Consider the following 24830-nt stretch of genomic DNA (forward strand, 5'->3'; position numbering starts at 1 on the left):
CATCCTATGCCAACATATTTGTGGGCCATCTAGAGGAAACCTTGCTAAACACCCAGAATCCTAAGCACCTAGTTCACATTCATTGAAGACATCTTTGTGATCTGCGATCTGGATCAAGGGTGAGGACATCCTGTCCACATTCCTACAGAACCTCAACAACTTCTCCCCCTTTTGTTTCACCTGGTGCTACTCAACCCACAAGCCACCTTACTAGATGTTGATTACATCAGTACCTCCATCCATATCAAACCTACTAATCATCAGAAATACCTACACTTCTACAGCTGCCACCCATTCCAAACCAAGAAATCTCTTCCGTTCTGCCCAGCCACCCATGGCTGTTGCATCTACAGTGATGAGCGGTTCCTCTCGAAATATACCAAGGGTCTCATTTAAGCCTTCACAGATCATAATTATCCTCCCAGCCTTGTACAAAAACAAATCTCCCGTGCCTTATTTTACTTCCAAAGTCCCATATGAAATATTTCTCTATCTAAAAACTTGCTGAAATAAAAATGTACATTTTGAATATATAAGGGTGTGATGAAGAATAATGCCTCTGAATTTTTGATCATGTTCTCAACATCAGCTGAGATATTATATGTCATGCATAGTACTAAGTCAACTTTGCAAGTTGCAACCCTCTGCTGCTAGAGGCTCTGAATTATAGTGTGTAATGTGGCATTGTGTAATGTAACTATATCAGTGCATGAGAAACAGCATGCTGTAATTGAGTTTCTAACCACAGAAGAGTTCATTCACACACGGAGCACCCTCTCCTTCAGCATGACAATATCAGACCGCATACAAATATTGCAACATCTACAACAGTCAGAAGTCTTCGGTTCACTGTCATCTGTCATCCTCCATAGACTCCTGATTGGCCTCCTCTGATCTTCATGTTTTCAAAAAACATTAATGAACACCTTTGACAGTGATGAAGCATTGCAATCAGAAGTGAGATTGTGGCTCCATCAGGAAAGCTGAACATTCTACAGTGGCGGTATAAACAAACTAGTCTCTTGTTGGGGGAAATGCGTTCATCGCCAAGATGACTATGTTGAGAAATAAATATGCAGTCATGAAGAATAAAGATGTAGAATGTTAATAAAGTGTTTTGTTTTAAAAAGCTTTAAGAGTTTTCACATAAAAGATTTGGAGACATTACTTTTCAGCACACCCTCATAGAAAAATTAGTGCTACAGGACAGGAATACTAGATTTTTTAAAGGCCTGCATTCTGAAATTTGAATAATTGTGCACCAACATTTTTGCATACAGAAACTTTTCGTGAATAGTAAAATTTAGAAAAAAATATGATGTTCTTTACATGGTATAGAAACAGAGCTGTCAAATCAGATAGGTCAATTCTAAAACAAGCTGTAATTAGTGGGCACAGATTTTTAAGTGCATGTGGAGTTCATGAGACTTCAAATTTAGATATTTCCTTAAAGAAAATGCTTGTGTGTTGCATGTAACATGTAAACTACTCTCAGAATAATAAGACATAAATTTACAGTTTGAAAAGAATTTAAAAATTTCCTGTATATGAGATATATGGTTCCAATAAGTAAAATCAAGAAGAAGAAAAACTTTTCATATTAAGACTGGTATCAGAGCAGATGGATTTATCTCATCTTGCTTCTTGGTGGTATCAGATAAAGAACACTATAAAGAATGGTAGGTCTGTTTGTAAATGTCTCAGGCAGCATGAGCAGGGAAGGTTTCATGAAGTGAAGCTAGAAGTTGTGCAGTATGTACCTGATAAATGCAATGGAAGTGTCAGCATTATTCAAGGAGTTACCAGACTGAATGTGTTTGAAGTAAAGAGGATTTTTTGAATAGAAGGTTGGGCAAGAATTCAAAACCGATACTGGATGATGCACACAGATGAGAAAGAGAACAGGGGTTACATTACAGTGAGAAACAGTTCTTGCTCAGTGACTTGCAACAGTCTTTGATGAAAAACTAATTAAATGCCAGAGCCATGCACATGGTGTAAAACAGTTTACTGATCTGTATGAGAAAAGCCAATCAAATGCCTGTTTGTTGCTCAAAGTGCAACATTTGCGGTGCAACTAATAGGTTGCTGCTGGCAGCATTAGTGGATAAAGATGTAGTTTTCATGGTGTCTTGAACTGTTGCTGGTTTAGTGTTGGTATTTGAAGAGGGAGATGTGTTGGTGGCGTTGCTTTGCATTGTTGTGATTACAGTGTCATTGGACATGTGCAGTTGCAGCAGCAACAGCGACAGTGCAGAAAGTGTGAGAGCAGGTGGTAGAGTGCTCATATTGACCCTGGTATCAATGAGAAAATACATGTGCAGGCACCTGTCATGGACGTATAGTCTGCCCATTGAAACATTGTGTCACTACTATTTTGTTGTGGTGTACAGAGGTGTTTTGTTAACGAAGAGCGGCCTGGTGCACCTAAGTCAGGCCACTGTTCTAGTTTGGGTAGGCACAAGGTTGTATGCAGCACTGTGCGACCTGCCCAAATCTCGTGTGAAACCAGCAGTAGCATTCATATGTGTTGGGCATGGAAGCAGATGATGCACTTGATTGGTGCACTTGATTGAGTCAGTGACCAGCTGGGGGGGGGGGGGGGGGGGGGGGGGAGGAGGCAACAACATTGTCTGTCACAGTAGGCAACTGTTGTCCACCGGAACCATGGAAGGTGCTCGAGGCAGGGGCTACAACCCAGTTCTGGTCAGTCCGGTCATTGTTGGACAGTCTGCAGCTGGACTGAATGTCAGGCCAGCTCGGCCCGGCTTGTGCAAAACTAGTTTCAGTGCAGGCGTACTGAGCATTGAGTGCAGTGTAGTGCTGTTGAGTGTTAATTAGAATGTGGTTTTGTGACAGTGCCTGCGTTCTTTCAATGAGTCAAAGTTTAAACTCCAATGGTGCCTCCTCAAGCCCTAGCATCACTGTCTGGATGTTCTCTGGCAGTTTCAGGAACCAAAGTGTCCTTAGTGCACAGTCAGGCAGAAGCGTTGTGTCAAGTAGCAGGCGGTGACAGAACAAAGACGGCATGGCTGAAGGCAAACCACATTGCAGGAGAATCCGCACGGAACAATGGTAGTTTCAGATGGTAGTGGCCAATGTGATGGCCATCAGTGATTTAATTGTAGGGCACCATTGTGAGGTGTGGGAGGTGCGGGAGCATCGGTGCATGAGACGTACAGGAAATGCAGCTTGATATAGAGTGGCAAGTGATGAGGTGAGTCATGTTGTGGTGCGGGTAGCATCAGTGACACATGGTGACTTGCCTAGAACTTGGGTGGCTGTTTGAAGAACGGCTGTGGGTGAGAGTGAAGTTCTGGGGCTGATGGGAGTAGGTATGGCTTTTCCAACGTCGGATGTCTGAGGCGATGGGAAATGTATGTAAGAATGTGCATGAGGTCCTGGCACCATAAAGAAGGAAGGTATGGTCCATTTGTTACCCAGCGGCACAGTCAATGTCTCATGGAGTTAGTATGGATGTGTAGTCATTCATGACACAACTGACATGGGTGTGACTTCACTTGAACCAGGAGGCAGCAGTATCTGACAAAATGAGGTTGTGAAAAACTCATTCTCGGAGTCCATAGTTGGTTTTGGTGCTGAGTGCAGGTAATAAAACAGTGCTGGACCAGAAACGAGTCAGTTATTACGCCCAGTGCGGCTGGTGCAGCTGGGGTGTGAGTGATGTCATGGTCTGTCTCGCAGAACTCGCATTTAGTCACAAAGATCGGAACTGGATTTGTAAAATTAGAATGCAGAGGTTCTGAAAGGAGATGTAAACCTTGATTGTGGTGTCCATTGGCTGCTGAATGACAAAACAGAACAATGGAGTGGTATGGCATTGGCCATTGTTGGTCAACCATAATGGCTCTGCGGAGGCATCCAAATGGTTCAGGAAATTAATGTGAATATCATAATACTCTTAATCACCAGCATTGGAACATGCAAGATTTTGTTCCTGTGCAAAAGTTGAAGGCACTTAGCTTAATGTTCGTTATGGAGGTGGGCAGCCATTGTTTAATGTGGTTCTCTGCTATACTTTTGTCTGAAGTACAAGGAACTGATTCACTTGGTGTCAAATCTGGAATGTTTATTTTGAAGTCACTCAGTAAATTCGACATTTGTTGTGGCACAGTTCTCTGCTTGGCATCAGTGGCAATGCGAGGTTGGTCCGAAGATATGGCAAACAATAAAGGCATTGCTGCTATGTTGCTTGGCACTATAGTATTTTCCAAGCCTTAGCAATTTTGCACATGAAATTTTTGTGAAATTAATGTAATTCCTAACTTGTAACTTTAATATTAGTTTGTTTGCAGACTTCATTTGGCAAAATTGCTGTAAACATTTGTTATGGACGTCATCACCCATTGAACTGGCTTATGTTTGGAATTAATGGAGCTGAAATTGTTTTCAACCCTTCAGCTACAGTAGGTGCACTGAGGTGAGATAATTTAAAAATATCTAAGTGATAATAAGGTTTGTAATTTTGTTCTTCTATTAGTAGTTATTATTATTATTATTCTTTCCTTTCTCAGACGTTATGTCTGGTTAAAAATGGAAAGTGGTGCAGACCTTGATCAAGTGTGACTTCCTTTTAACTCTATGGTATATGTTACATTGCATTTAGGAACTTTTGGGTAATTGAACATGTATCAATAATTACAGATTTCTATAGTTGTATATGTAAGTTTGGATGTAGCTGTATTGCGTTGATGTACTGGTGGATACTGTGTGGTATGACTCCTGTAGTTGATAGTATAATTGGTATAATGTCAACTTTATCCTGATGCCACATGTCCTTGACTTTCTCAGCCAGTTGGATGTATTTTTCAATTTTTTCTCCTGTTTTCTTCTGTATATTTGTTGTATTGGGTATGGATATTTTGATTAGTTGTGTTAATTTCTTCTTTTTATTGGTGAGTATGATGTCAGGTTTGTTATGTGGTGTTGTTTTATCTGTTATAATGGTTCTGTTCCAGTATAATTTGTATTCATCATTCTCCAGTACATTTTGTGGTGCATACTTGTATGTGGGAACGTGTTGTTTTATTAGTTTATATTGTATGGCAAGTTGTTGATGTATTATTTTTGCTACGTTGTCATTTTCTGGTGCATTCTGTATTTGCTAGTATTCTACATCCGCTTGTGATGTGATCTACTGTTTCTATTTGTTGTTTGCAAAGTCTGCATTTATCTGTTTTGGAATTGGGATCTTTAATAATATGCTTGCTGTAATATCTGGTGTTTATTGTTTGATCCTGTATTGCAATCATGAATCCTTCCGTCTCACTGTATATATTGCCTTTTCTTAGCCATGTGTTGGATGCATCTTGATCAATGTGTGGTTGTGTTAGATGATACGGGTGCTTGCCATGTAGTGTTTTCTTTTTCCAATTTACTTTCTTTGTGTCTGTTGAAGTTATGTGATCTAAAGGGTTATAGAAGTGGTTATGAAATTGCAGTGGTGTAGCCGATGTATTTATATGAGTGATTGCTTTGTGTATTTTGCTAGTTTGTGCTCATTCTATAAAGAATTTTCTTAAAGTGTCTACCTGTCCATAATGTAGGTTTTTTATGTCGATAAATCCCCTTCTTCCTTCCTTTCTGCTTAATGTGAATCTTTCTGTTGCTGAATGTATGTGATGTATTCTATATTTGTGGCATTGTGATTGTGTAAGTGTATTGAGTGCTTCTAGTTCTCTGTTACTCCATTTCAGTACTCCAAATGAGTAGGTCAATAGTGGTATAGCATAAGTATTTATAGCTTTTGTCTTGTTTCTTGCTGTCAATTCTGTTTTCAGTATTTTTGTTAGTCTTTGTCTATATTTTTCTTTTAGTTCTTCTTTAATATTTGTATTATCTATTCCTATTTTTTATCTGTATCCTAGATATTTATAGGCATCTGTTTTTTTCCATCACTTCTATGCAGTTGCTGTGGTTATCCAATATGTAATCTTCCTGTTTAGTGTGTTTTCCCTTGACTATGCTATTTTTCTTACATTTGCCTGTTCCAAAAGCCATATTTATATCATTGCTGAATACTTCTGTTATCTTCATTAATTGGTTGAGTTGTTGATTTGTTGCTGCCAGTAGTTTTAGATCATCCATGTATAGCAAATGTATGATTTTGTGTTGGTATGTTCCAGTAATATTGCATCCATAATTTGTATTATTTAGCATGTTGGATAGTGGGTTCAGAGCAAGGCAGAACCAGAAAGGGCTTAATGAGTCTCCTTGGTTTATTCCATGCTTAAATATTTTCCAGGGGCTTTCCAATTGTGAGTAGAATTAATTGCTCGGGTGACTTCATGTTGCAAAATTATCACTTCAGGCATTTGTGGTATCATCTTGTATGTGTCTGTTTCTGCTTGTATCCACCATGCATGCCTGTTATGCTGTACCGGGTTTGACCATATGTTGCTCCAGAAGTGTTCCATGTCTCTTATGTTTGGTGGATTGTCTATTCTAATGTGTGTGTTATCTATTGTCTGGTAAAATTTGTTTTGGTTTGTGTTGAATGTTTGGTTTTGTTTCCTTCTATTTTCACTTTTTTTGTATCTTCTAAGTCGTTTGGCCAATGCTGTAACTTCTGTTTCTTTTCATCTAATTGCTCTATCGCTTCTTGTTGTGAGATTTTACCTAACCTTTTTCGTTTCTTGTCTGATATTTCATATCTTATAAGTTGTGTTAGCTGTCTGATGTCTTTTCTCAGTTTTTCTATTCTGATCTGTAGCCTGTGTTGCCATGCTGGTTTTGTGGGTTTCTTCTGTGTGTTGGTTGGTTCTGACCTCTGCCTAGTGTGTATATTTAGTGTAGTGAGTGCTCCTATATAAACCAGTAGTTGTAACTCTTCCATAGTTGTATTTTCATTTATTTTGTTGTGTATGATTGTGTTGATAGTTGTTATTGTTGTTTCGACTTGTGGGTTATTTGGTGGTCTATGCAAGAATGGTCTAATGTCTGTATTTGTGTCTTTGTATTCTATATATGTCAGCTGAAATTTTTCTTCTGTATCTAACATGTGTGTTACTTCGTGTTCTATTTGTGCTTGTTCTGGTGGCTGTCTTAAGATTTCATTTTCCTCTGATTGTTTAATTGATGCGTGTTGTTCTTTATTTGTTTGCTCTGGGATGTTTGAGTTCATTACTGTATTTTCTTCTTCTTCTGATTGCACATTATTTTGTTCCAGTATTTTTTGTACTTGTTGTTTGATGTTTTCTAATTCTGACTGGGGTATCCTGTTATTTTTGATTATTACATGGATCTGATCAGCTAGTCGTTGTTCTGTTAAAAAATTAGTTCTGGGTATCTGGTAATAAATGTTGTGTATACTTGTGATCTGTATCCAGTTGTGTTGATTCCTAAGTTTATTGCTTGGTAATAAGAGAACATGAGGTGTCTGTTAACTTCATCTGACCATCTCATCCTCTGTCTTTGTTTTCCTTCTAGAGTGGTTGCAGGAAGCGTATCCTGCAAAACACCTCTATTTGGATTTAAATCATTTTCCGTGTGGCTAACAGTGTCATTACCATTGTGGACAGGCATGGGATTCGAGCGTCGTTCCCAACCGTGACAGCGCTTGTCCAAGGCTTCATTAGTTCTGTCCTGAACCAACTAATCACACTAAAAGGGGGATTAGCCCTATTAGTGGTTTGTTCTTTTCGTTGCCTTTTGCGACTGGCAGAACATATCGGAGGCCTATTCTTTTTCCGGGCCTCCACGGGTTTTATTATTATTATTATTATTATTATTATTATTACTATTATTGGAATGTATTGCGAACACGAGCTGCAAAGAAAGTTACAATACTGTATAATTGTTGCTTATGGGGCTCTTAATGCCCAATAGGATTGTACAGTATGTTTCATTTATTTCTTCACATCTTCAAAATGATTATTGAAAACTGTCTTGTGAAGATCAAATATGCAGGAATAGCTGGAGCATTTGGTGTGGGGCAAATACTAAAAGCAAATTGGTGTTGCCACAAAGTATTCTCTTGTTGTTTTCTGCTCAGAATGAATCATCCATTTTCTTTCATAATTGGTCACCAGTGTAGTACGTTATTATTTACAAGATGAAATTTTGTGCCTGTTTACAGCCTCATTTGTTAGTAAGTCACTGAATGTTAAATAAATACTTTGTTTTTGCTGCTTTGGTTACCTCTCAATCTTGGTTTGTGTTATGTACATACTTTTCTGAACACAAGTATTTTTACATTGTGGATAAAGGGTTACTTGATCGTTAAACTGTTGGTCTGCACTAAGCCAGAAACTGAAAAAATAAACAGTGGACAATAGGTACATACATGTTGTACAGGTTAATTTCCGTCTTTAGCAACTGTAATAAAAGTCTTATTCAGACCAGACATGTTTCACTTTATTCTAAATCATCTTCAGTGCCACTGTAACAATACTGTTATTTTTTCTTATAGTTTTGTTTGTTTTGATCATTGAAAACCACACAAGCTACAATTACTGTGGCAAGAACATTTTGGCATACATTTTTGTTCAACATCTAAAGGTTGATACATTTAAGCTTTTGCACCTTGAGGCTGCTTTTTCAGTATGATGAAGGGGGAAGAAAGAAAAGGAAGAAATATTTTTCAGAAATAAATTGAGTGCTGTACACAAAATAACTGGCTGAGCTCAAAATTGCTGCACTGTGTAGCTTCAAATTTATAATGTCTGACATTCTACAACATATGGCAAGAAATTACTAGACAAAAAGAAATATTAATGGCATACGACAGATGTAGAAAGAAACAGAAGATGTAAGTCAAAAATGGAATGGAATGAAGAAGAGGCAGAAAGAAATGGAAAGATCAGAACAAGGAATCCAAATCAGTAGGACCTCAGCATGTTTGTGTCTCTATGCCACACAGTGCTTTAACAATCACCTGTTCTCCAGATTCTTTCTCATCACTTACAGGGTTTCACAATACTCTATCTTGTGTTCGCTATTGTTTTTCACAAATGTAAACAACCTTCCATCACACGTGCCACAAGTGAAATTAGTTATTTTTGTGGATGGCAGTAGTATTGTAATCAGTCTAAACATACAGAAGAAATGTAAAAGTATTATTGAGTGGTTTTCTGTGAATGGTCTCTCTCCCAATTTTAAAAAGATGCAACATATTCAGTTCTACACATATACCAATAAGAGATATACCAATAAGTTAACATACTGTAAGGAAATAATAATTAGTGTGGAAACTACTTTCACACTTCGGATTATTGAAAATGTAGGGGAGAGCCAAACTGGTAAGTTGACATATATTGCATATTTTCATTCAATAATGTCATAGGGAATAATGTCCTAGTGTAACTCATCTTTAAGAAGAAAAGTCTTCATCGTTCGAAACGTGCTGTAAGAGTAATGTGCAATGCTCACCCATGATCATTTTGTAGGCATTCGCTTAAGGAAGAAGAAAATCAACTTTTATAGCCCCACATTAAGGTTGTCTTTAGTGTGTACATGATGCACAGTGCTACAACCAAAATTTTTGATCACCTACCCAATTATATAAATTGTCTGACAGACAGCAAAATTAAATTTGAAAACAAACTGAAACAGTTTCTCCTTCGCACTCCTTCTATTCCATAGGAGACTTTCTGTTTTTGTAATCTGTAAAAACTGGTGGGTAGGAATTACTAATCACACCTGAATTTAAAAAATAAAAATAAAAAAGGACTTGTAAATGTTCAGAGTTTAGTCATATTTATAAATGAATGTATAATGTGAATGTAAAATGACATTTTTGACATGGTAATGACATGGTAATGATCTATGGGACACAAAACTGACTGACTTGTAAACACAAACTAGGCATTCTACTTGAGGTCTCCTACCAGCAACCCTGTGATCAAAACAAGAATATCACGATCCAGCTACCCAGTATTATGAATCCTCTGAGTACATAAATTGTTATAAGTCATAAGCATAAGGTTTTAAATGTTATTTAAAGAAAATTTCACTTGAGAAAATTATAAAATTATCAGACAGAATTGCTGGCTACTACTGACCTTCAGGATCTGAAATTTCATTACTGCTGCTTGAAAGATGCATATTTATTTAGTGTATGGTGCATTACATCACATGAATTAATTACATATAGATAATCTAGAATGCAAACATTATGTGTACATATAAAACAGAGATCATATAAAAAAGAGAAAAGAATAGAATAAAAATACCAGCTTTGTTTCTACCATTGGTCAAGAATTGGCAGCCACCTAGGGTGGCAAAATTTTAGGGCCAGCAAAGGGTGAGAAAAATTAATTTCAAATCAAACAGAGAAAAAATTGAGCAAATGATGAGAAAAAATGAAAAAGAGGAAAAATCAGAAAACCAAATTGGTTTCAAAGGCATACGGAACAATTATTTAAGTAATTGATGAAAGTAAACACGCTACCTCAAAACTAAAGCAGCCACTACTGAGTACAAAACTGAAACACATGACCTCCATTCATCTCTCTTGAGCGATGATCAGGAGAAAATGACTTAGACCATTGCACCACCATGGCAGCTAAAAATAAAAGTTGTGCAGCTTTAATAGAAAATGCAAACAAGACATCATTTATTTATTTAATCACAAGACAGTGGATGCTGAAAAAGATGAGATTTATTCCTCATTCTAGAAATATTTCAATTACAACAGAAATGAAATAATACTATGATTATCCAGATGATCTAGTTTGATGCTTCAGCATGTTTTTCACCAGTATAGCATAGTTTTCTAAATTGATGGAAAATTCATTCACACCTGAAAATAGTTCCACACCTTCATTAGTCCATTTTTCTTACAATTAAATAGACTAAGTAATTGATGCCAAAATTGGTTGCACTGGTATATTCAGTTGAAGTCTGGTTCCAAATCCTTCCTATTTCAGTTATTTTGAGAAATTTGAAAAAGTCAGGACAAAAAATAAGAAACTGAGGACATTTGTTGTTCTCAGTCAGTTTTGAAGGAATTGAGGAGAAAGCAAGAAAACTGGGAATGGTCCCCAGAAAATAAGAAGAGATCAGCATAGTTTAATGATCGAATGTATAATATGAGATTTTCATTGCTGTGCCGTTGGATGTTGTTGATGGAGGAGTGTGGAGAGAGGAGATTACAGGGAGTGATAAAAAAGAGGGAATGTCATTTTTGAATTCTCACTTAAGATGACAAATGGCCCTGTAAAACACATAAGGTATATAAAACCACAGAATATACAGGAACACAACTCCACCAAATGTCCACACTGCTGATATATTCTACCATCCCTTTGGTAGCATGTGGGAGTTCGGAGCAGACACTGGTGAATGCTGTCAGGAAATGATCTTCAACTATATGTTTTATGGTTTACATAGCAGCTCCACAATTGCACTTGGGAGAAACTATTTTCCCCCATCTACCACAGTTTGTTCATATTCTATTTAGAGTAGACCATATTTTGTGAGGCTTGTGAAATTCAGGTGGTGTGGTGGTGAGGCAGGAAATATTGTCAAAGACAGGAAGTGTCCAATTGGTTCACTCATCTTTCCAATATACAACTATGTTAAATCCATTTTCATTCAAAATTTTTCACTATTTAAAGGTGGATGTCTATAATCATGTCAGGTTGTCTCGCTGTCGGGGATGACTTCATGGATTAACAGGGGTGTTTTCAGTCTTTTTGAGTTATCTAATGAGTGATTCCTCTCATCACAGATGGGGAGCAGCTATGTGGCATAGTGCAGGTAACCAATAGGTTGGGGTCACCTTTATAGCATTTGATATAAGGTCCATAGTTTGATTTAGGTGAATACTGATGTCACTTGTATGATTTTATTGTCCCAAACAGTTGCACAATTTTCCAGTCCTGGATACACAAGACCAAAAGTTGAAGTCCATAGCATGGTGTCTGAAGAGCCACAAGAAGTACCAGCAAATTTCTGTGAGAGTTCTCACTGTATTTAACAGATGATTCCTGAAGCTCAGGTTTCAGGGTGACACCTAGATATTTTTGATGCCAATTTCAGGACAGTAGTTCACTCTCAAAGTAAGTACTGAGCCCTCTGTTGGCTGACTTGTTGCAGAGGTGGAATGTAGGGACTTGCATCTTTGTGACACTGAGCTGCAATCTGCAATGGCAAAGGTATTTCCTAATAACTTTTCAGTCTTTGTCAGTATGTTTTCCATGGCTTCTGTATCTTTATAACATACTGCCAGGGAAAGCCATCAACATATCCAAACTTCTGTGGCGTGATTTTAGGAATATCAGCTACATAAAAGTTGCATAACAGGGAGGCCACAACATATCCCAGCGAGAAGCCATTGGTCAGCTTCATTTCAGTGCTCACTCTTATCACCCATGATCACTTGGAAGCATCTGTCAGAAACCAAGGCAATGGCTGGGTTGATGGTAGTTTTGCAGGGGATCACTTTCATGAGTTTCAATAACATGCCCTGTCTTTAAGCTATGTTGTATTCTGCTGCAAGATCAATAAACACAGCTTATGTTTTCAACTGTGTTTGGTACCCTGCTTCCATGAATATTACTTATGAGAGAACTTGATCTGAGCAGCTTTGATGAGGGAATTTATGAGGATAACAGTTCAAACCATCCAGTTTCAGGTTTTCCATGATTTCTCTAAATTGTTCAGGGCAAATTCTGGGATGGTTCCTTTGAAAGGGTATAGCTGATTTCCTTCCCCATCATTGACACAATCCACACTTGTTCTCCCTCTCTAATGACCTCGATGTCAACAGAACATTAAACTCAATCTTCCTTCCTCCCTTGATGAGGGCAAAATACTGCCTGTTCAGTTGGGATATGTTGAAGTATCTCAGGGATGATCTTGTTATGGAAAAATCTTACCAAAAGTTTGTAAATCATACTGAGCAATGCTATTGGTTTATATTTTTTTGGAGAATCATTGGAATTTTCTGGTTTTAAGACCGAAATTATCTTAGCTCTCCTGAGTTGATGGGGAACATTGCCTGTCTGTGAGATACTGGTGAAAAAACAAGCAAGCTGATTTCTTGTAGTCGCCACAATATACAAGAAATTAGATGTGGATGCCACCGAAACCAGGGGCTTTCGCTAATTCCATTTCCTGAAGAACTACTGTCATTTTTTTCATGTTGAAGGGGACCAAGTAATTGGTTTTTGTTTTGCAGGCTGCTTTGATGGTCATCAGCTCTTTTTTAACTTTAATTGCATTATCTTGATCTTGTGGAGTTATTGACGTTGACACCATATGATTAGTGGTTTGATTCGGTGATGCATAGAGCCACATACTTGTTCCTCTGGGCTATTATCTCCTAGCTTCTTCAGTAATGACCAAGCTTCATGCTTGACATTTTCAAATCTTAAGTCTTCAACTCTCTCAGCCCAATTTGCACATCTCACAGTTGTGAAATAATTCATGTGCCATCTCGTGATCTCTGCTTTGCTGGAATTCCTCATACAAGTTTTTGCATTCAACAGTCCAGCAAATGTTGGATTCCTTTTGGCAGCCTCTAGAAATGACTTATTTGCTGTATTGATAGCTGTCACTGTAAACCTCTAATAGTTCCTATTTGCTGCCAGTATCCATCCCATGCACTTGTCTAAGTTAATGAAGAATGCCTTTGAGTCAGCTTTTTTAAACTTTTAGCTAGGATGTGGAATAGATCATATTAATAGGATATTGATACTGAGTTCAATGAGGACTGAACAATGTTGGCCCTGTGGAAAATGTGAGAGAAATTTACAAGTTGCTGCTACTGGCTGGCTATTATTACTGGCAGCTGCCAAGAAGAGATCAGGATTATACTCCTGCTACCAAACTGCTGACTGGAACATACCTAGATCTTTAGTGTCAAACACATGGTGTGTGCCCCTCTGATCAGTTAACCAAATCATCACATTTTCATCATTTTCTTTATATTTCCAACATTAGTGATGATTGGTGAAGTTTCCAAGATATGCTGGACGGAGATGGGTGTTCAAGTTTTCATGTGTTCATCTTTTGGTGAGGTACAAGAGGAAAGTTTGTAGACATTAATGATGGTAACTTCACAAATCTTCACAACTAGTTCACGAACATAGTTGTCAGTGGAAGTGGCAATGAGAGGTGCAGTCTCAACATTTAATCTCACACACATGGCTGTGCCAGAAGCTTGGCCCTGTGTGGCACCCAGAAAATTGAAACCAGATGTTTTGTTTCTTGATACAGCATTTTCTTCAGATTTACCTTGTGTCTTCTGTATGGCACCCAGATTGATGTGGCTGTCACTTAGTTTTTTGTAGGATTTGACATTTAGTTTGCTTGTTCCCCCTACATTAAAGTGAAAAACTCAGAGAGTGGGTCTGAGCTTCTTTGGGAGTTGGTCCTTAGGAAAGTCTGTCTCTTGGAATCATGGCATGGTATGTGACATTAAGTGCCAGGAGATTTCTTTGACTGTCTGTCACTAGCTGTGCTAGCTCATTTAGTGTTATCCAGGGCAACCATGTAATGTTCTCATATATGTAGCATTAAACCCTGATAGACATATACAAAGGACAAAGGCACATACCCCACCCTAACTTTCAGAACTAGGAGTTTCTTCCTTGGGGAGAAAAATAGATAGGCTGGGGAGGGTTAAAAAGGAAGGGTAACTCATGCAGACCCCAGATGAACCCACTCTAGTGAGGACAAGGAGTCTGAATGAGCTGTCCTATCGCAAATATAACTATACTTAAGAGGACATGGTGGTTATCTGTCCTTCTCTCTCTGAGGTCTCCATGTTCATCTTTGTTGCCCATCATCCTCACAATATGTGTGTCCCTATGTAGCAGGCAAGGTGGACCCACCCACTTATTCTTATACCATTCCTAACAGGAACATAATTTGCTTTTCTTTATTTAATCTAGTTTTACAAATGACACACATACAATATAGTGAGAAAGTTCTGGTAGAATGCGAATAATTTAGGGGTAAAGGAGACAAGTCACCTAATATCAGAAGCATTGCATAAAGCCATAAAGTTTTATTGCTTTCTATGTGAGTTCCCAGTTGCTGATGGTGGCAACTAATTAATTTACCTGGAAACAACTTTGAATTTAAGATTACTAAGGAATGCATGTAGTTGGAATTCTTAGTGAGTAAATACGTGTTTCTTGCTAATGTGATACACCCCAGCTGAAAGCCCTTATTTTCCCCTTCTCCATAAACATCATACTTTATCCAGAACCATCCAAGTTCAAAAATTATTTGGAATCAAAGTTTTCATGTTCTAGAATGTTCTAATCTGAAATACTTATTACACTCCTGGAAATGGAAAAAAGAAAACATTGACACCGGTGTGTCAGACCCACCATACTTGCTCTGGACACTGCGAGAGGGCTGTACAAGCAATGATCACACGCACGGCACAGCGGACACACCAGGAACCGCGGTATTGGCCGTCGAATGGCGCTAGCTGCGCAGCATTTGTGCACCGCCGCCGTCAGTGTCAGCCAGTTTGCCGTGGCATACGGAGCGCCATCGCAGTCTTTAACACTGGTAGCATGCCGCGACAGCGTGGACGTGAACCGTATGTGCAGTTGACGGACTTTGAGCGAGGGCGTATAGTGGGCATGCGGGAGGCCGGGTGGACGTACCGCCGAATTGCTCAACACGTGGGGCGTGAGGTCTCCACAGTACATCGATGTTGTCGCCAGTGGTCGGCAGAAGGTGCACGTGCCCGTTGACCTGGGACCGGACCGCAGCGACGCACGGATGCACGCCAAGACCGTAGGATCCTACGCAGTGCCGTAGGGGACCGCACCGCCACTTCCCAGCAAATTAGGAACACTGTTGCTCCTGGGGTATCGGCGAGGACCATTCGCAACCGTCTCCATGAAGCTGGACTACGGTCCCGCACACCGTTAGGCCGTCTTCCGCTCACGCCCCAACATCGTGCAGCCCGCCTCCAGTGGTGTCGCGACAGGCGTGAATGGAGGGACGAATGGAGACGTGTCGTCTTCAGCGATGAGAGTCGCTTCTGCCTTGGTGCCAATGATGGTCGTATGCGTGTTTGGCGCCATGCAGGTGAGCGCCACAATCAGGACTGCATACGACCGAGGCACACAGGGCCAACACCCGGCATCATGGTGTGGGGAGCGATCTCCTACACTGGCCGTACACCATTGGTGATCGTCGAGGGGACACTGAATAGTGCACGGTACATCCAAACCGTCATCGAACCCATCGTTCTACCATTCCTAGACCGGCAAGGGAACTTGCTGTTCCAACAGGACAATGCACGTCCGCATGTATCCCGTGCCACCCAACGTGCTCTAGAAGGTGTAAGTCAACTACCCTGGCCAGCAAGATCTCCGGATCTGTCCCCCATTGAGCATGTTTGGGACTGGATGAATCGTCGTCTCACGCGGTCTGCACGTCCAGCAAGAACGCTGGTCCAACTGAGGCACCAGGTGAAAATGGCATGGCAAGCCGTTCCACAGGACTACATCCAGCATCTCTACGATCGTCTCCATGGGAGAATAGCAGCCTGCATTGCTGCGAAAGGTGGATATACACTGTACTAGTGCCGACATTGTGCATGCTCTGTTGCCTGTGTCTATGTGCCTGTGGTTCTGTCAGTGTGATCATGTGATGTATCTGACCCCAGGAATGTGTCAATAAAGTTTCCCCTTCCTGGGACAATGAATTCACGGTGTTCTTATTTCAATTTCCAGGAGTGTATTTCCAAAATTTAGTAGTGTGCTATGTTACCCTGATTTTTCTTATTTCAAAAATGCCACTTTTACTAGGATAATTTATTAGTTTACCAGTTATTCAAGACAGAAAATTTCCTTTTTTGGTCAATTTTGGCAGGAAAGGGGAATCCCTCTAGAAGACAAAAGTGTTTTCCATAACATAGTTCCTACAATTTTATCAATTTTTCTGTTATCTGACCTTTAATTAAACATACTTCCTATCTTAGTCATTATAATTTCATCCGCCCAATTTTTGTTCTCTAAGGTTAATATAAAAAATGTGATAAATTTTAATTATTATTCCTATGCACCTTTGTAAGTAGATGTGCAAGACAACACTGTAGTCAGTTCTGGATTGCTTATCAAAAAGTACATATAATGATACAGGTCACTAATTCAGATTAACTGAGTCAACTACACATAATTAGTACCTAGTTAAGGTATACACAGGTAGTCAGTGTATGACACTCAAATTGAATGCTACTGTGTAACCCTTTTGCAGTAACATATAATTAGCCTATGAGTGATCATATGGCATTACTGGCCAGGAGGCCCCATCCAGGGAAGTTACTAAATGTTACACCAATGTTATGTAACGGGAGTGGTGAGTGGAAGAAGTATGTATACGCACTATATGCATGTAACTTCAATCTAATCTGCCACTGATGAACTGTGAAATAGTTAATGAGTGTAACCCACCTGTCCAGTCAAAATATTGTGACTCCTGACTATTAAAAACTGACTATCATAAAATAAAAATTGTGCTTTAACAAAATCATGAAAAGGGTAGTTGCTACTCACCATATAGCGGAGATGCTGGGTCACACACAGATAGGCACAACAAAAAGACTGTTACAAAATAAGCTTTCGGCCCACAAGGCCTTTGTCAAAAATAGATAGACGACTGACACTGACACACACACACACACACACACACACACACACACACACACACACACACACACACTACACACTACACACGTTGACCACAGTCTCTGACAGCTGACACCAGACTACGAGCTGCAGCAGCAGTGCATGGTGGGAGAGGCAACTTAGTTGTGGTAAGGAGGAGGCTGGGCCAGGGAGGGGAAGGGATAGCAGGATAGGGGTGGGGAACAGTAAAATGCTGCTGGGGAGTGTGCAGGGATGACGTAGAGAGAGGGTAGGGCAGCTAGGTGCAGTCAGGACATTAGACGGATGGCAGGGGAGAGAGGGATTTGGGGGGGGGGGGGGGGGATGGCAGAAAAGGAGTGAAGTAAAAAGACAGGGTGCATTGGTAAATAGAGGGCTGTGTAGTGCTGGAATGGGAACAGGGAAGGGGCTAGATGGGTGAGGCGAGGAGGGTTACGGGAACATATGATATATGGCAGGGAACATTCTCACCTGCACAATTTAGAAAAGCTGGTTTTGGTGGGAAGTATCCATATGGCACAGGCTGTGAAATAGTCATTGAAATGGAGAATATCGTGTTGGGTGGCATGCTCAGCAAAAGGCTGATCCAGCTGTTTCTTGGCCATAGTTTGTCGGTGACCATTCATGTGGACAGACAGCTTGTAGGTTGTCATGCCCACATAGAATGCAACACAATGATTGCAAATTAGATTGTAGATCACATGACTGGTTTCACAGGTAACTCTGCCTTTGATGTGATAGATGATGATTGTGACTGGACCGGAGTAGATGGTGGTGGGAGGATGTATGGGACAGGTTTTGCATCTAGGTCAATTAACAGGGATATGGGCCATGAGGAAAGAGGTTGGGAGCAGTGGGGGTTGTGTAGGGATGGATGAGATTTGTGTAGGTACAGTGGATGGTGGAATACGACTGTGGAAGGGGTGAGGATAGTGGGCAGGACAATTCTGATTTCAGGACACAACGAGAGGTAGTCAAAATCCTGGCAGAGAATGTAAGTCAGTTATTCCAGTCTTGGATGGTACTGAGTTAAGAGGGGAATTCTTCTTCATGGCCAGATAGTGAGACTTCGGAAGGCGATGGGTCACTGGAAAAATAAGACATGGGAGATTTGTTCCCATTCCAGCACTACACAGCCCTCTATTTACCAATGCACCCTGTCTTTTTACTTCACTCCTTTTCTGCCATCCCCCCCCCCCCCCCCCCCCCAATCCCTCTCTCCCCTGCCATCCGTCTAATGTCCTGACTGCACCTAGCTGCCCTACCCTCTCTCTACGTCATCCCTGCACACTCCCCAGCTAGAGAGATAGTGAGACTTCGGAAGGCGATGGGTCACTGGAAAAATAAGACATGGGAGATTTGTTTTTGTACATGGTTGGGAGAATAATTACAGTTTGTAAAGGCCTCAGTGAGACCCTCAGTATATTACAAGAGGGACCACTCATCCCTGCAGATGCAACAGCCACAGGTGGCTAGGCTCAATGGAATGGACTTCTTGGTATGGAACTGGTGGCAGCTGTTGAAGTGAAGGCTATTGCTAGTCGTTAGTATGTTTGATATGGACTGAGGTACTGAAGTAGCTTCTTTGAGTTGGAGATCAACATCTAGAAAGGTGGCTTGCTGGGCTGAGTAGGACCAGGTGAAGTGAATGGGGGAGAAGCTGTTGAGGTTCTGGAGGAATGTGGGTAGGTGTCCTCATCGTAGATCCAGATAGCAAAGATGTCATCAGTGAATCTGAACCAGGTGAGGGACTTAGGCTTCTGGGTGTTTAGGAGGGGTTCCTCTAGACATCTCATGAATAGGTTGGCATAGCATGATGCCACGCGGGTACCCATAGCCATACCTCAGATTTGTTTGTAGGTAATACCTTCAAAAGAGAAGTAATTGCGGGTGAGGATATAGTTTGTCATGGCAACTAGGAAGGAGATTGTTGGTTTGGAAGGCCATCACCTAAAAACTGATCCCATCTTTATAATCCTACCTGTGGACAATGGCTCCACTACTGTTGTTTTGAACTGCAAGGATTACCTGATAGAAGGACTCCACCAGCTGTCAGATATATCCATGTACAAACCTTGCCAAAGTGACCCCATTCGAGAAATCCAACAGGATCTCCAGTCTCTCCTCAAATCCTTAAGCCCATAACCTCTCCCCGGAGTCCATCTCATCACCCCCACCACTCTCTGCATTCCTACCTTCTACATGCTTCCTAAAATCCATAAACCCAACCATCTAGGATGCTCCATTGTGACCAGTTACTGTGCCTCTACTATGAGAATCTCTGCTTTCGTAGACCAACACCTTCAGCCTGTTACCTGGAACCTACCCTCCTATAAAAGATACCAACCATTTCCTTCACTGACTCTCCACAGTTCCTGTTCATTTACCTCACAGTGCCCTGCTTGTCACTACTGATGTCACCTCTCTTTACACTAACATCCCTAATGCCCATGACCTTACTGCTGTTGAAAACTGCCATTCCCAATGCCCGACAGATTCCGAACCAACAACCTCCTTCCTAGTCACCATGACCAACTATATCCTGACCCACAATTACTTCTTCTTTGAAGGCATTACATATAAACAAATCCGGAGTTTAGTTATGGGCACCCGCATGGTTCCATCCTATGCCAACCTATTCGTAGTCCATCTAGAGCAATACTTCCTAAACACCCAGAATCCTCATCTGGTTCAGATTCACTGATGACATCTTTGCGATCTGGAATGAGGATGAAAACACTCTATCCACATTCCTCCAGAACCTCAACAGCGTCTCCTCCATTTGCTTTGCCTGGTCCTACTCAACCCAACAAGCTACCTTTCTAGATGTTGACCTCCACATCAAAGATAGCTACATCAGTAACTGTTGTGGCGTAACAAGACTGCTACACCACACTGAAGTAGCCGAAAGGCACGCGTTAATCTCACTTAGGCTAGAGAGAGGTCTGAAACAGGATACGTAATAAATGGTAACAAGAAAAGTACGTAGCTGCTATAATACTTAACTTTTAACCCATTATCAGTCTACAGCATTCCTTGATGATACAAGTGAGACTCTATCTTAAAATGGTTAATGGCGCCTTGCTAGGTCGTAGCCATTGACTTAGCTGAAGGCTATTCTAACTGTCTCTCGGCAAATGAGAGAAAGGCTTCGCCAGTGTAGTCGCTAGCAAACTCGTCGTACAACTGGGGCGAGTGCTATTCCGTATCTCGAGACCTGCCTTGTGGTGGCGCTCGGTCTGCGATCACACAGTGGCGACACGCGGGTCCGACATGTACTAAGGGACCGCGGCCGATTTAAAGCTACCACCTAGCAAGTGTGGTGTCTGGCGGTGACACCACATTCCTCCCCCGCAAATCGGCGAACGGTCGTGTTATAAGGCTTCCGCCTGCCGTGGGGAGGACCCCATGTTGACATATGCGATGAGGTGGGGAGCCTAACAACAGGCGAGGCTGTGCCACCCACACCCGGCCATTCGGTCCGAGGGGAGCTAGGAAACGCCTGAAAACCTAGTCCAGGGTGCACGTCAACATGCGGTGTATGCGCCCGTAAAGAGACAGGAGGGGCCGAAGGGTCGACCTCCATTGCGTCGGGGTACCCGCCGCGCGAAGATGCCATGTGGTCCGGAGCGGGCGAGAGTTCCATGGTGGAGGACAGCTGGTCACGGGAAGCGATCGGCGGCGCGTGACCCAGGGAGGCGCTTGGCGGCTGCAGAAGCGTCGAATGCGGGCGGCGTCGGCTGCGGCGGCGCGTCGCCATGGGGCAAAATGGAAGGCATCGTCGGTAACACCTGGGGATGAGGCGAGCCAGTAGATGGGTCCCCAGGGCGCTGACCGGACGGCACCATCGCTGAAAGCAGACGGGGAGCGGCAGAACCCGTGCGACGACAGAGGCGCAGCTGATTGAGATGCCAACGCACCTCACCAGAGGCCCCCAAAACCAAATACATCGCGCGGCCGAGGCAGCGAAGAATGCGCCCTGCGAGCCAACGCCGTGAACCTCGATAGTTGTGATAGAATACAACGTCGCCTGGAGCAACAGCAGAAGTCTGCCGCTGCATAGGAACCTGATGCGGCGGGTGCAGCAAAGACATCAAGGTTCGATGAGGATGACCGTGGAGCAACTCAGCCGGCGAGGGGCCATCTCGGGGCTGAGAGCGATACGATGACAAAAAGAGCAACAACGCGTCCTCCCGAGAATGCGACTCTTTCAACTTCAACATCTGTGACTTGAAAGTCCAGACCAATCGTTCAGCGGCACCGTTTGACTGAGGCGAAAACGGCGCGGATGTCAGATGTTGAATACCATTGGCCTGGCAGAATGACTGAAAATCTGCGGACATGAATTGTGGGCCATTGTCGGAAACAATAGTCTGCGGAAGACCTTCAATGCAAAAGATAGCAGACAACGCTTGGATGGTGGCGGAGGATGCCGTGGAAGACATCCGGACAACAAAAGAAGAATTACTGAAGGCATCTACCAGAACCAACTATCGAGCATTCCAGAATGGACCAGCAAAATCGATGTGCAAGCGTTGCCAAGGGGAAGTGGCTTTTGGCCATGCAAAGACTTTCCGCGGCGGTGCGGATTCTTGTTCGACACACGCCATGCAAGAACAACACATATTCGTAATCGCAGCATCGATTCCGAACCAAGTACAGTGCTGACGAGCAAGTTGTTTCGTGCACACTATACCCCAATGTCCTTGGTGAAGAAGCCGTAAAACAGAGGACTGTAACGAACGTGGGACCACAACTCTGGACTGATCATTATCAGAACGCAACAACAAAACACCACGTCGAACAAAAAGTCTCTCCTTGTGAGCCAAAAATTGGCGAACCAACAGATCCTCGATCCGAGACTTTGACAAAGGCCATTGCGTAGCAACAAAACTCAAAACGGTAGCAAGGACAGGGTCAGCAGCTGTGGCTGTAGCTACACGACAAAAGGCAATCGGAAACGATTCGACCACGTCATCGGTTTCCGCATCAATGAACATGCAAGCAAGTTCGGAAGAATCGAATGCTTTATCCTCAGCAACAGGCAAACAGGACAACGCATCGGCGTTTCCGTGCTTAGCAGTGGACCGATACAAGATATCGTAGCGGTACTGCGAGAGGAAAATAGACCAGCGAATGAATTTCTGCGCTGTACGCGGAGGTACAGGCTTGTTCGGATGAAAAAGCGACGTCAAAGGTTTGTGGTCTGTGATGATGGTAAAGTGACGACCATACAAGAAATCATGAAACTTTGTAACACCAAAGACGAGAGCCAAACTTCTTTCTCCATCTGCGAGTAATTTCTTTGCGCAGACGAGAGCAATTTGGACGCAAAGGCAATAGGGCGATCATGCGATCCATCTTTGTGCGCAAGCACAGCACCGATCCCGAAATCCGATGCATCAACCATCAACAAAAGGGGTTTCTGGGGATCGACTGGCGGAAGGCAAGTATTTGAAAGCAACGCCAATTTCAACTGGTGAAAAGCGCGTTCGCATTCCGTCGTCCAGACGAACGGAACACCTGTACGGCGAAAGTGATGAAGCGGAGCTGAAATGGAAGAGGCATTGCGCACATTCACTCACACCTTGTGATTCTAAATCGTGTAATGTTCTTGCGACCTCATCACGCAATGCGTGAGGAACATTGCGCGCTCTGAAAATTTTCGGTTGCGCGTTTACTTCCAGTTCCAAATGTGCTTCATAGTTTTTAGCACAACCAAGGCCTGGTGCAAAAATGTCTGCAAATTCTTCACACAGATGAGAAACACTGTCTGAAGGCACAGTCTGATTCACTGATAGGACCTGATTTACTATAGACATGTTAAACAATTGAAATAAATCTAAACCAAACAAGTTCACTGCAGTAGAAGAACGAAGAACGTAAAATGACACAAGTTTTGTTTGTCCCTTGTATGTTGCCTGTGTGATCATTCCATTTCAATATCCCAAGTGTTACACTCAGGTATTTGTATTGATTCCAACAGTGACTCATTGGTATTACAGTAATAGGACACTATGTTTTTTGTTTTGTGAAGTCCACAATTTTACATATCTGAACATTTAAAGCAAGTTGCCAATCTTTGCATCATTTTGAAATCTTATGAAGATCTGACTGAATATTTATGCAGCTTCTTTTGGATAGTATTTTGGTATAGATAACTTGGGTCATCTGCCAAAAGTCTGAGGTTACTATTAATATTGTCTGCAAGGTCATTAATGTTATTCCTGTTTATCTCGTGGTCCTAGCTTCGTATCTGCCTGGCCATGCAAATAATTAATGTCCTGTAATAAATATCAGTGCACTATAAGAATAGAGGCCTGTTTACAGTGAGCATTGCCACTTATATCCAGATCAGTATAACTAAGTGACTGACAGCTAGTTGTTTAGATGACAGCCACTGTAGTTACAACCATTGAGAGCACAAGTTTGGTCACATGTTTTGTCGTGTGCACAGTTTCATATCACCCTACTAGACCAGCTGCTAGTTACCAGCCAGCTGAGGACAATTGTTATTTTTTGTTCTTGTTTCCTTTTTCCCAGTGCAGTATGTTCCTTTTATGGAATGTGTGAAAGCTAAATGAGGAATTGCTTAGGGAAGTTAATAGTCCATTATGAGAACTCGGATACTGATCCCATCCAAGTATCGCCTGAGTGTACGGTTAATCTACTGTGGTCCTGAAAAGCTAACTCAATGCAGTATTTTTTTTTTAATTGTTAATATTCTCAGTTTATTACTTGAGCTATGACAGAACTTCATTAATGACCCTTTCAGCAGCAGAAGTCCTTCTAAAACCTATACAAATAGGTAAAGTCTATGTGGCAGTTAATTTTTGTTCTTTTATTGTGGGTATGTAAATCAAAATTAAGTTGAAACTAATATTTATTTTTAGTGACAGGTATCATTAAGGATTAAATGTTCTGAGAACAGAGATAAAGAATTTCAAGATCTTGGAGACACCTTTGCAAAATCTTTGGTTATGTGCTTTACTCAATATTCTTACTTCATAGTAGTGCTGAATGTATAATTTCTTGACCTGACCTGCATCATTCAGAATTTAACTCCATAAGACAACAGGCCCCCCCATGAACCATGGACCTTGCCGTTGGTGGGGAGGCTTGCGTGCCTCAGCGATACAGATGGCCGTACCGTAGGTGCAACCACAACGGAGGGGTATCTGTTGAGAGGCCAGACAAACGTGTGGTTCCTGAAGAGGGGCAGCAGCC

The 24830-nt window shown here is 41.7% G+C and overlaps 1 protein-coding gene across 1 annotated transcript in view; it reads left to right on the plus strand.

Moving 5' to 3' along the window:
• Positions 1-24830, plus strand: part of LOC124544835 (beta-ureidopropionase) — a 164754-nt gene that overhangs the window by 105379 nt on the left and 34545 nt on the right. The window contains exon 6 of the mRNA XM_047123536.1: positions 4317-4441. Coding sequence (XP_046979492.1) covers positions 4317-4441 — 125 coding nt within the window. The remainder of the gene's footprint in view (positions 1-4316; positions 4442-24830) is intronic.

Source organism: Schistocerca americana, chromosome 8, assembly GCF_021461395.2.
Source record: "Schistocerca americana isolate TAMUIC-IGC-003095 chromosome 8, iqSchAmer2.1, whole genome shotgun sequence".
NCBI classification, from domain to species: Eukaryota; Metazoa; Arthropoda; class Insecta; order Orthoptera; family Acrididae; genus Schistocerca; species Schistocerca americana.